This window comes from Ornithodoros turicata, chromosome 1, assembly GCF_037126465.1.
Source record: "Ornithodoros turicata isolate Travis chromosome 1, ASM3712646v1, whole genome shotgun sequence".
Classification (NCBI taxonomy): Eukaryota; Metazoa; Arthropoda; class Arachnida; order Ixodida; family Argasidae; genus Ornithodoros; species Ornithodoros turicata.
The window spans coordinates 86,743,397-86,755,541 of NC_088201.1; the positions used below are offsets into that span (position 1 = coordinate 86,743,397).

The window sequence follows — 12,145 nt, forward strand, 5'->3', positions numbered from 1 at the left end:
ACTTAGAAGCTCGCTCAGTGCTTCTTCATGCAGTTCACTTCCGGTGTCAAGATGATGCTTTACATGTCTGCTAAAGTTCTGGAGAACCAGTTGGAGCACAGATTGGAAGCTGTCAAATATACTCTCACTTGTTACCCGTGGAACCTTGTGCACATCGCTAAGTTGAAAAAAGAGATGGCAGACAGTTTTTCTTGTTTCCTGAAGGAAGTCTTCAAATGTTAGATGCTCTTGTTCTTCAACACCTGGCCTCTGCCTCGCACTGTCGTCGTGATCAACCGTGAGGTGCGCATCAGTAGCGCTTTCGTGATGAGCTCCTGTCGCGCTTTGCATTTGCTGATCTGGGGATTATAGATCAGGTGAAGACGTACGACACTCCATGCTTTCGATCAATTCGGATTCTTTGAGCTTGTCTGCATGGAAGCGGTATATGTGCCTTCTGTAGGAGCGGCAGTTTGAGTACGCACTCCCACAAACGGCGCCGTTTTCCGTAAGAACATCGCACACCACGCTGAAGCACGGCTCGCCACTGTGAATACCAGTATGAATAGCCAAGCGAGAAAGACTTGCTGAGAAAAATGGACACCTCTTGCAACGGTAAAGAATCGGCTGCGCCATCGTTTTCCGCCACAAATCATCACAATACACCGCCTATAGCCGCTACCACTGCCTTTGGCGATTAGCCACGAGTTCAGCTATTCGACGTTCCAAAATGAAATAGTATGCCAGTATGCCATACCATATTGCACGGAGTGGATCTTCGTCGCGAGCAAGCCACACTTTTCCAAACGTATTTCGCGCTGCAACTTACGCACTTGGCGCTACGGGCCGTCAAAGCGAAAAACATACATACAAAAATGGAGCAGACTGTAGTGTATTTGCTGGTAGTTACGTTCTAGACAGAAGCTTTAAATAGGGTGACTTATAGTTTTCCTGGTCGATAAACTTACAAAAAAGAGAAACAGAGAAATACTAATATACCGCCGTTTCTTTTTCCTTTTCATAGCGGCGTTGTTCACGGGAACCCAATTGCGGGAAATTCAAACCGTCCAAACTCTGCGCATGCTCATTTCCTCGCCTCGCACGTGAGTGCACCTCGCCCGCTTGCATACTTGCAAGCCATGCCGCCATGCCGAGCACATAGACTCTGTTCACCGTCCTTCGTGTTTTTGCGTTTTGCTACTGTGCAAGTGTTCACAGTGACTTGTCTGCCTCGTATGCGGTGTCTGCAACACCTGGAAGCTTACAGAACGGTATTAGGAGGTAAGTTGTATATTTTCACATGTCTTGTGTCGCGACAAATAGTTGTTATATTGAAGAGCTCAACGAATACCGTGAAACGCGCGTCCCCCAAATACCCTTATCTTTTTCCCTTGTGGTGTTCGAAAAAGTTGTGACACGAATGTAAAATGGAGAAGACAGCGTAGCGTAGTACGTACATCGTTAGGAACCATCGGAGGTGGGTTTATGCTTACCGCAACTGCTTTAGCTATCGCAAATGTCGAAGCGTGAGGGCTGTGGCTTTTGCCTCGTAGCTGAACCGAAGGGCTTTCAGCAAAACGTTTCTGTCGTTGCAGGTTCGGTCATGGAAGGCGACACCATTGTATGTTTAGCAAGCTACGGCGTCTCCACAAAGAAAATACTGGTTCATGGTGACCGAAAATTGACGGACGTGTTGGAGTCCCTGAGAGAGTCATCGTTTGCTGGGCTGGTAACGGAATTCTTGCTGGTGCAGGTAACAAGGAACATTTCTGGTGCCAGTAAGTAAATGGCGTAGTTTTGTTGCTGTTGTTGCTGCCGCTGCATCCGCACATAACGGCAAATTTCCTTTTCGGGGTATTATACGCAACACAAACGCAGGGGTGTTAACCTATGCTTCACTGTATTATGGCATTAGGTGTTGCATGGCATATTGCTGTCATATCAGGGGGCACGTAAAACGTGACATAGCCATGCTCGGGATTTATGCTAGATACTGATGTTTATTTTGCTTACGCATATAACAACTTTGCATGTACATCCTACAGGTACTCGACCAAGACTTGAACAAATATGTTGACATGGATGAAGATACAGTGCTGCAACATCGCTCAGAACTTAAACTTGTTGTTCTACCACAGGGTGTGGGAACGACAGACACAGAAAAAGCGAAAGAAACAGCTGCTAGCGATGTTATGCCAACACCCGCAAAGTAATTTGTGTCCTCCAGTTTTTATGTTGTCACGTCCACGACTTTTCCCTCGTACACTTATTCAGTTTCAGAGGTTTCAACATTTTTCAGCACATCACACGGTGGGACCGCAACCATTACTACATATCCCATGGCCACGACAGAATACCAGCTTCCGGCCACCCCTTTTGACATCACTGAGGCGCTGAAAGGCGTAAAACGAGGGGACGTTCCAGAACCATTAAGACGCAGGATAGTGGACTGGGTTTATTATGACCTGGCCTCATATACCTTGTAAGAACACGAGCTAACAATGTAACAAATGTTTACCGGCCGAAATGGCTGAACCAGAATAAGCATTATGTATTTAAATAAGCAGGAAAGCACCGTTCACCAAAGTTAATTTTGCTGTAAATAGTTAAGGTTGGAAAATTTTACTTAGAACAATTCATTCCTGCAGATTGTTAAGTTGAATATATGTTTTCAGGTACAGCGGCAAAATGTGCAGACCTGCTGCTCAGCAACTCGTAAGGCGCCACCCTCAGCTGAGAGATTTGTCCCTTGATGGTTGTGTAGGTATACTTCATTGTGTTGTGAAGTGTAAAGTCTACCAATCAAACTACTTGTCTTCTTCATGCCTAACAAAAGTACGTCATGAAGGCACAAGGGTAGAGACACATATACCACTAGGCATATCACCGGCTGTATTTTGTACTGTTGATGCTTATTTTCGTGACGAGTGGATTGTGTGACAATTTTTGTTGGCTTCGTAAATACAATTGGCACTGTCAGCCCACCTTGCCATATATTAAGGGTTCTTCGTTTTCGTGTTTTATGATTTTTCAAATTCGGGAAGGGAAAATCGAGTACTGTTTACACAAGAGAAGTTGGGGAGAAATGGTGCATTACGATATCTGTGTGATATGTCATCGGCGAATTTTTGAGTCGAACAAACGGCATATGAAACAAACCACTGCTGTGACACCGGGACGAAAAACAACACTTGTTATATTGCTGCTCGGAGCTGGGATAATGAATGACCGCTGTATTCAAATACTTGCCCGAGCTCCACAAAAGCTAGTCTTTGACTTCTGGGGGGGCATTATAAGCAGAGCACAAATAGGTTGTCACAAATAGCTGTCTTTGCTGATATTATGATTCACTTTTTCGACAGCGTATGGAGAACGACAAGTTGAAGGACCGCAAGGATTTCGCGTAGATATCGGGTTTTACGCGAATTCTGGAAAATTTGTTCTGGGGGAAGTATTGTGAAGAATCGGGGTTAACCCGAGAGCGAAGAACCATGCATATATTCTATGTGTAACAAAGTGCAAAGCTCTGTGGTGATCAAGTGTAACATTGCTTCTAATGTCAATGAGTTTCTGCCCCTTAGGGTTCATGGCATATGTCACTAAGGAACAAAGGAAAAAATGTGAGAAAGGCAATGAGTGGCGTTCCAGAAGTCGATGCGACAAGGTCGAAATCTAGTAAGAAATCGAATGACTGTACTTCACTTCCCACGAGCACCTCTGCCACATCTGTCTGTGTGCCAAGAAATGTAAGAGAAGCCGAGGGTTCAGCTGCTTAAGTTATCTGATTTAATCGTATATTGCTGCATTTTACTGCTGCAAATCCACTTCACACGCAATTCACTGTTTCTTATATGTGTGCAGCCTCCAGCTCCTGGCATATATGGGTCTGGTGAGGACGAGACCACAATAAATGGACATTTATCGCTGATGGTCAAAGAAATGAAAAAGCATGATTACTCAGAAGAAAAGATAAAGTTTGCCATGAACTGCACCTTTACAGCTAGACGCAACTGGATCGACTCCGGGAACGTTTTAGTAGCAGATGTGATTGAGAAATATCCTGCTCTTAAGACGGATGCAGAGGTATGCAACGACTCTGTTATATATATCGCTACAAAGTGCCACAAAAGGAGGTTACATTGACACGTCATATAAGGAGGAGATGGGTTAGAGTCTCAACGAACACAACAAATGCATGGTGGGTGCGGGAACTGGAGCTGTCTTATTAAAAACGAGGTCACCCCACGTTTGGACAGGTTGAGAAGGAAATAAATTTTTTCGTCCCACTTTCGCACTCAACCTAGGGCCGACAACAAGGAGACTGCGCCAAGGACTCATTTCTGCAGATTTTGGGTGAATTTATTTCCGCAATTGTCGTTGCGTTAGTGTGTTGCAGATGCTATAATAACCAAAATGATCACAAGGATCCCATTCCTGCAAAGGAAACGTTTGGTAGGCTTGGGGTATATCAGAGTTGAATTCAAGAATTCAAATTTCTAATTCCAAGTGTGTCAAATTGTTCCTGGCAGAATCAGAAAACCGGTTGTCTCCATTGCCTATGTTATTTACTATGAATTTTTAGCATGATTGGTGGACCACCCTGTGTATTCATATATAACATGTTCTTTCCCCCCAAGCTTACCAAATTCTCATAGAAAAACTTGACGGTTACCTGACTGCAGTTCTCACATCTGAGTTTCACTTGTGCAAGCATTTTCTGACCATAAATAAGCTAACGAAGAATAAGAAATGAACTGTCTATGTAATGGACTAGGATGACATTTTTGGGAAAAGAGAAATGGCAGAATTGTGGGCAGTCGACTTTGATGCCAGTTAGCAATTCAGCCTCAGAATTTCTGGCCGATATTATATACGTAATGGAGTCCACACATTTGTTTTTTTCTTAGGGGGTCGAGCCCCGCCCACAGTATGTTAGGCGTAGAATGACCCGCCTCGATTTGGAAATTTGTGAACAGTTTTTGAGAAACGTTGGCTCTTCATAAATGAAGCCTTTTATGTAATGAGTGTAATTGCGGTTGCAGGGTATTTCATACAAGTTGCCCTCTGCGCCGTAAAACACGGGTATGAACACTGTGTCTAGGTAGCCTTCATAAAATTTGTATAAGAACCATGCATATTGTAATTGTGAAATGTCAGAACGTAGCCGCCTGAAATTTGACTTGCTTACTGTCTTCTCCAAAATATCTAAAAATACAGTAAATGTCCTGTATTTTAAAAATTAAAATTTAAAAAATTGAAAAAAAATTGAAAGTAAAATATCGTAATGGCAACAGTAATGGCAGTTTTCGAGTTTGGTAAGTTTTCGAGATCGTGTCGTGTTGTCCCTCCTCTGTCCCTTTCTCGGGTTCCAATTTTTCACTAAAAATATCGTCTTTAGTTACCTCCAAACATAGCATATGTATTATACACACTGTAATCTCTTTTCACTGTTTCTCAGATCCGGAACGAGTTCAAGAAACTGACTGGTGTTGATGCAGACGCTGCAGTACTGCAGGTCATACAGACTTGCGGTCATAAAGTGTTGGATATTGCTTCCAAGAAAAGGACTTTGAAGGATGAAGTCAAGCGTATGCAGGAGCACATTAAGAAACTGAAAGGGGACGAGCAAAAATGTATGTATGATATAATGGCCCTTTACAACAATTCTAATTGGCATAAACAAAATGTAGCAGTCCATGAGCTGTGTAGCGATTTTGCTTTTTGGGGCTATCTGCATCTCATGGAAGCAGATTAAAATTACTTAGATGACTCTGTTTTTCCCACATAGACTGCTTTGCCGTTGCTGTGCTGCAGTGCTTGCCAGGTCTAGTGAAGGAACTTTGGAACCGGTGGCTTATGTAGCTGGTGTGTAGACTTAAAGCAGATGATTACATCTTACTCGTGTCTGTGTGTATGCACGCTTTTTTTTTTAGATTGTTGGGCTGAGATTTCAGGAGCATTCAGACCCGTAAATCCCTGCTCAACTTTCTCATTACAGTAATAAATAAATCCCCCAGAAACTCAGTTGGGTTTGTTTGACTTATGGGGCCTTGTAGCTTTCGAATTAGTGAGCACATGAACAGGAAATAATATCTGCACTGCATCAGCACGTTGGTTTGAGATAGGCAGGTATTTCCACTTATCCTAGTTTGAATTGGAGTCACCTTGCTGGGATTTTTTCTTTCACCAAAATGTATTTCAAGTGCTGAGCTATATTCACAGTGATGAATATGCAAATGTCATATTTTAGTTACGTATAATGTTTGAAGAAGTATGCTTACAGAAAAATAAAGCATTTAAATATATGTACCTTGATATAGTTGCTAATGGAAATATGTGTTTGTCTCTACATCACAGGACCCAAATGAAAAGGACTACAGCTATCCTACGGTGACTTACACAGGGGAGGATCCTGTTTCTAGCAGCAGCTTCTCTGTTAGTGTGGAAGGACTATCTCTCGATGTCGTAGATGCAACATCAGCAGTGTCATTGCAAATGAGCATGTATTGGGTCTTTAACATGAAATATGCCACACCTTTGCAGCAAACACTTGCTTTTCTTGAACATATGATGGGGATTAATCATACCCGCTTGAACACCCTTTCTCTGAGAGCAGCAACTGCGTTGTGTGCATCATAAGCATCTGCATCGCCAAAATGATTTCTTGTTCAAACCTACCACGGAGGTGATGTATGCTTTCGCGGACACTCCTCGCGGACATTCCTCATTTAATAAATTCAGTTATCACCTCATTTGCATTCTTTCACTCTCAGCATGCATGCACAACCTTGAGGGGTGAAGGTTCCCCTTCCAAGGGGTTACCACATACCCCTGAAGGAGTACTGTTATACTCGCAGAGTGTATTCCGCACACCCAACCTGCTGACTAAGGTACCCCCTTTAGGGAGTTACTGTACCCTACGTCAGGGGAGTAATAGCATGCCATTGTTAGGGGTGTACCTGTACACCCCAAAAGGGAGTTGTATATGTGACAAGCGTTTACTCCCCAAAAAGGTGTAAGGACAAACCCTTTTTTCTTAGAGTGTATCATACCATTTCAGCATTCGTGTTTCTCGTCGTTCTGGAGAAAATCGCCAAATGGTAGACGCCATATCACGAGCATGCGTTAGAGTGTACATACGAAACATCACGCGTGGAGAACCAAAGTAATCTTTTGGCATGTTAAATTTTAAGGACGGTTCTTGTAACCGCACGCCGGCGTTACGAAGCCTCCCCTCTCCCTGTTTAGAGGAACAAAAAAAAAAAAGGAAGAATTAGACACTAGCCGGTGCATCACCACCGACGCTCTATGGGAATCCCCATACATTTTTCAACTCTCGTAGCGCCGTGAAAATTTGGTTGATCTCCCTGCAACTGCTTTTAAATGGAAAAGCATGCTTAGATCTAGTGCATGATCGAAGCAGATTTTGCGTTTTAGACTAAGAAATTCTTATATCGTGGTCGAAAGGTTTGGGAAAAGCTATATTTCGAGGTTCCGCTCGCTTACAAAATAGAGCCGCCCAAAATCGAAAATCTGGCACTAGAAAAACATATCAAGAACCAATACCAACAAAAAGATTTCATCTATGTTAAGCCGTTGACTCGGCAGACGAGTTTTTGTCAGGTATGGTCATCCGTCGAGTACGTCCCTTCAGAATGGGAAGCGCAGTGCTGCCATCTATCATCGAGTGTGTCGTCACAAGCAACAACAATTTGACCGCTGGAAATGATATACCGCTGGACGTGGCCGGAAGACGACGAGGCCGACTTTGACCATGAAGCGGGAGCACGAGCACGGGCAGCGAAGCCCAGCCCCAAATTTTGTTTATTGTTTGTTCAACGATGCTCATTTTCTCGGGAAACAGTAGAAGAAACTTATTTGTCTTGGAATTTCCAGTCGCAGCCACAGAAATGTGGAAGGATCATGCTTGTAAAAAAAATAGTGGCGCTGGATAGGTTATACAGTGAAATCTTTTCTTTTACACTGGATGCCGGAAACCTGGCAGCGCTTTTAGCACTCATCCAGTAGGGTGTCAACGGGAAGGGGGGTCTACTGTTTCATGGGACAACTTTACAATAGTTATTTGAACCGCACTGGGTATCCCCTCGTCCCATGACGTGGTTAGGAGCGCGGATCAAGTACCCTAGACTCTAAGCATTTGGAATTTCTGGCGGCGGATGGAGCTGGTTGGTGCAGATTTCAGACACGCCCATATCGTTTAGTGTACAATAAGGTACAGCAGACAATTTGATGGGCAAGTGTGCAAATATGCTTCGGCTGAGAAAAGTTATTCAGGATCGAAGTTGAATCAGAATGGAAGCTGAAATGGAATCGGAGCACTTGGGACCCAGGTCGAAGTAGGGTAAATAAATGGATAGAAATGTTGGCTCCCTCAGATTGGGAAATGAATATCAGCGTTACGACGTCATGAGCGAGCACTGGGATGGCAGAAGCGTCAAAAACCGGCGCCACGGGAAACCCACAGTGCCGTCTTCCTCACACCGTTACACAATGAGGGCGTCAGGGCGGACACTGATGAACGTGAGCATATGATGCCAGTAATACTTTAGTGGTACCTCAGAAAGTTATACATGTGTAGTTGCTCGCACGATGAAGCAAAGATTACAACACCTTGATGCTCACATGCGGATCAGTAGCTTCAAGGCGCTCGGAATCTATCACCCATTCAGTTGTGCACTTGCGGACATGGAAGTCGTTTCTGAACGCAGAAAAGGACTGCGCAGTGAATTAACACTGCAGTGCAAACTGTGCACACTAAAGGGTGCCGTGTATGGTGACCGAAATATTCGCAAAATATCAGGACCAACTGGTGGACGGTAGCAAGCGTGCAGGACAGAGTCACGTACCGGAACTGAGGAAGTGCGGTCTGTGGAAGTGCGCACATGTCTACTGGTACCAGATCCACGGCCAACTCCACGTATAACCAACCGGCAGTACTGCCTCTTCGTTGTAGGTACTGGACGACGCCTTTCGGAACGAGAAAAGGGTGGTGTACCTTGCGCGAATTTATAACGACTACCTCCTGCCAGAGCCTGTTGACCCTCGCTATCCTCGAAGCATGCGAATTAGGGCTCCCGATTACAGAAGGAAGTATGATAAGCCAGAAGAATTGTAATCAGTGTACCGTGTATCTTTTGCTAATCGAGACAAGCTCATGTGATGTCGGCAGCCTCGACGAGGACGAGAAATGAAGCTAGAGTGGATTTCTGGAAGTTCCTGCGCGGATAGGCAAGGTGACAATCACAATGACAATTTGTTATGAAATGCTATCACTCCGAGATACACGAGCTGAAACTCATCTGCAGCCGAATGGGACATCAAAGACCCAGTTCACGGCTTGCTGATCTGTACATGGGCGAAGTCTGGGGCCGTGGTTAGTGACAACCAGGATGAGCACAACAGACCCGAATTATATACTCGACCAAACTGGAAACCTCCATTCGCACTTTACATTCCAAGCAGCTGTATGGTCCACGCACACACATTTTTCTCCTCTACCCTGCTTTTCTTCCCTTTTCTTCTTCTCTTTTGCCTTCCTCCTCCTCCTCCACTGATGTCCAATGATGCTATGAAATGGGAAATGCTATGAAGCCTCTTTGCAGTTTTATTTCATTTCCGTTGACTGTGCAAGTAAATGAAGCGTTTTGCACCACCACGGCGTGGTCTGAAATTTGTAAACCCAGGGTGACAGGAAATAAAGAAAACAGGTTTCGTTTCGCAATTTCCGAGTAATGTCGGTAGGCTATAACATGTCGACAAAAACTTGTTTCAACCGCGTCCTCTCCAACTTAGGTTTTTTGTGTTCCGAGAGATTTCGTTTATTATATGCCCAAGCATTGCAGAAATCACACGAAACGACAACAGCACAGCTTCGCCCGACAACAGCACAGCACGGAACAGCAACAGATCAACGAAGAAGTTCAGGAGACAGCTGGACAGCCTGTGCGCATTCAAAAGCCGCGCCACTAATTGTTCCGTCTGGCTGAGCGCGATATGCGTGTTTACAGTATTGGACTTGGCATGGGTGAGCACGAGCGGTCATATGTTTGCACAAGATTTCGCTTGACCCGTCGTGCGCCAAGAGAAAACAAAAATAACACAAAAAGAAGAGGTTACATAAGCGGTACTGCATTTCCAAGCAAGCGCCAAAATGTTGTGAAGCGGTGACGGCGCAAACCATTTCGCTCGCTGCGCCATCCCTCGACTGTAGACGACGAAGTGCCGGCTATGATGCACCGCCTTAATGATAGCGTGCACAGCCTTGCATCATATCTGAACGTCGACCTGTTTATCTCTTCAGTGCTGCAACCCTGACCGAAGGTCTCGATGTCGCGTTCATGTGCGTCAGTGCTGTCACAGCCTGTGGTTCCTCGAGGAAAAATAGGAACGTTCCTCTCAGCGCAGCTTGAGCGCTCATATTCGGTTTCTGGATACCATAGGAAGCAGGAAGTAAGCGGTAATTCGAAGCACGCTCTTTTTTTAGGAATTTTTACCAAGTGGAAAGGCTTTCACTAAGAAACGGCGAGGGACCTGTCGGCTCGGTTTGCCTGAAAATCCTCTAATTAAAAAGTTAATTAACGATTTTTACGTTGATGATGATTCGGGTTTTTATGGCGCACGGACAACTAAGGTCATAGTGCGCCAAATCTTACGATTTTTTTTTACGTAATTACTCGTTCGACGGTTGAGCAACAGATGGCAAAGAACGTCCGCCGGCCAAGAGATCTCACATGTGTAAAGACTCTGTATAACATTTGTGTACATACTATCTTCACTTTGTCTCTATCACTTCTGTACAAATTTTGTATATCACAAGTACAAAAGTGTTTGTATACAGCTTGTGTTCACTTTTTTTTTTGCTATACACATAGAGTTGATATACAAGTATATAGAAGTCTATAGCTACTATATACCTGGGATGTAACCTATTTTCATAAGGGAAGGTGAGAAGCTTTCAGAGCAATGCATAACTGGTGAGACGACCTTGAGATGATTTCTACGAGCAAGACCAGACTGAAATGTGAGATAGTTGAGGCCGACGAAATCGATACGCTAGGAGGGCGGTGTGTCAGCACCCATCTAATACACCTACCGCAAAGCAGGTAAATTTCCTGAGGCATTCGCAGGCCTCTAGACCTTTGACGGATTGGAGTTTTCTTTCATTGTATTGTATGTACTTCTTTGTTGTCGTGTATGTACTCCGTGTTCCTCCCTGTGCTCCTGTTTGAATCCGCGCTTGCCGTCAGTTGCCTAAGATGGTTACCTCGGCCTCCTGGGGTCAGTTTCACTGGCGAAGGTATAGCAGACGTGACGAGATGTTGCCGCTCCCAAGTTCGTGGGAAATGAGACCGGAAGAAGAGTTTTGGGGGATCTGTAGGTCGCAATGCGAACAGTAGGAGCAGCTGTTCGGATCGTGCAACAAAGTCGTCAAGTGCACCAAGTACATCCAAATCTTGCGTCGGGCCCACTCTTGGTTTGCCCTTGGTTTGCAGTACGGTACGACTTGACTATTAATGTCCACACCTGTGGAAAAAGCAACTCGCATGGTTTGTCAGCCCGGATACAGCATGACAGATACGCGGCAACCTTGGTGTTTTTGCAGCTAAATGTGACTGGTAAAGCAATACTAGTGCTTTTTTCAACTACTAAGGAAGGCGAATATCATTGCTTGAAGCAACCTCTTTCTTTACTTATGTTTTGTAGAGAACAGTAACAATGCTCGCATATCTCATGATGTACACACAGTGTTTTACCCGTTACCGAAATATAGTATCGCGTTACCGATACTCGTTACTTCAGTAAAAAGTATCGAAATGCCGATATCGATACTTCTTTTTTAAAGTAACTGTGGAAGACATGACAGGAGAGTGGGAGGGGATGAGCTGTTTACTGGTGAAGAGAAAAGATGGGAAAAGACTGAGAATATGGGATCGCGTCAGACGGGACCGGAACGTCGTCGTCTTCGTTCTTGTCTTCAACAGTAACGAAGTACCACTACCGTCACTAAAAAAAAAAAAATAGTCGCGCGAGACTTTGCCCGATACTTTTGTTGAAAATACGAAGTTGATGCAATATAGACATCTCGCTTACGTAAATACCCCATTTGTATAATAGCAAATTGCTAGAAGACAGTGTTGCAGTAAAA

The 12,145-nt window shown here is 44.4% G+C and overlaps 1 protein-coding gene across 1 annotated transcript; it reads left to right on the forward strand.

Moving 5' to 3' along the window:
* Positions 1-51: 51 nt before the first annotated feature.
* On the forward strand, positions 52-5,841 carry LOC135378049 (uncharacterized). Its single transcript, XM_064610893.1, has 8 exons — positions 52-217; positions 1,575-1,732; positions 2,025-2,188; positions 2,655-2,739; positions 3,561-3,725; positions 3,841-4,062; positions 5,438-5,612; positions 5,768-5,841. The coding sequence occupies exons 1-8, from the start codon at positions 52-54 to the stop codon at positions 5,839-5,841; spliced, it is 1,209 nt and encodes a 402-aa protein (XP_064466963.1).
* The last annotated feature ends 6,304 nt before the right edge of the window (positions 5,842-12,145 follow it).

Excerpts from the sequence above, each read along its gene's own strand:
- LOC135378049 (XM_064610893.1), top strand. The coding sequence starts at position 52 with ATGATGCTTTACATGTCTGCTAAAGTTCTGGAGAACCAGTTGGAGCAC. Across the intron at positions 218-1,574 it reads CCTGAAGGAAGTCTTCAAAT|GTTCGGTCATGGAAGGCGAC; the intron begins GTTAGATGCTCT and ends CTGTCGTTGCAG. Across the intron at positions 3,726-3,840 it reads CTGTCTGTGTGCCAAGAAAT|CCTCCAGCTCCTGGCATATA; the intron begins GTAAGAGAAGCC and ends ATATGTGTGCAG.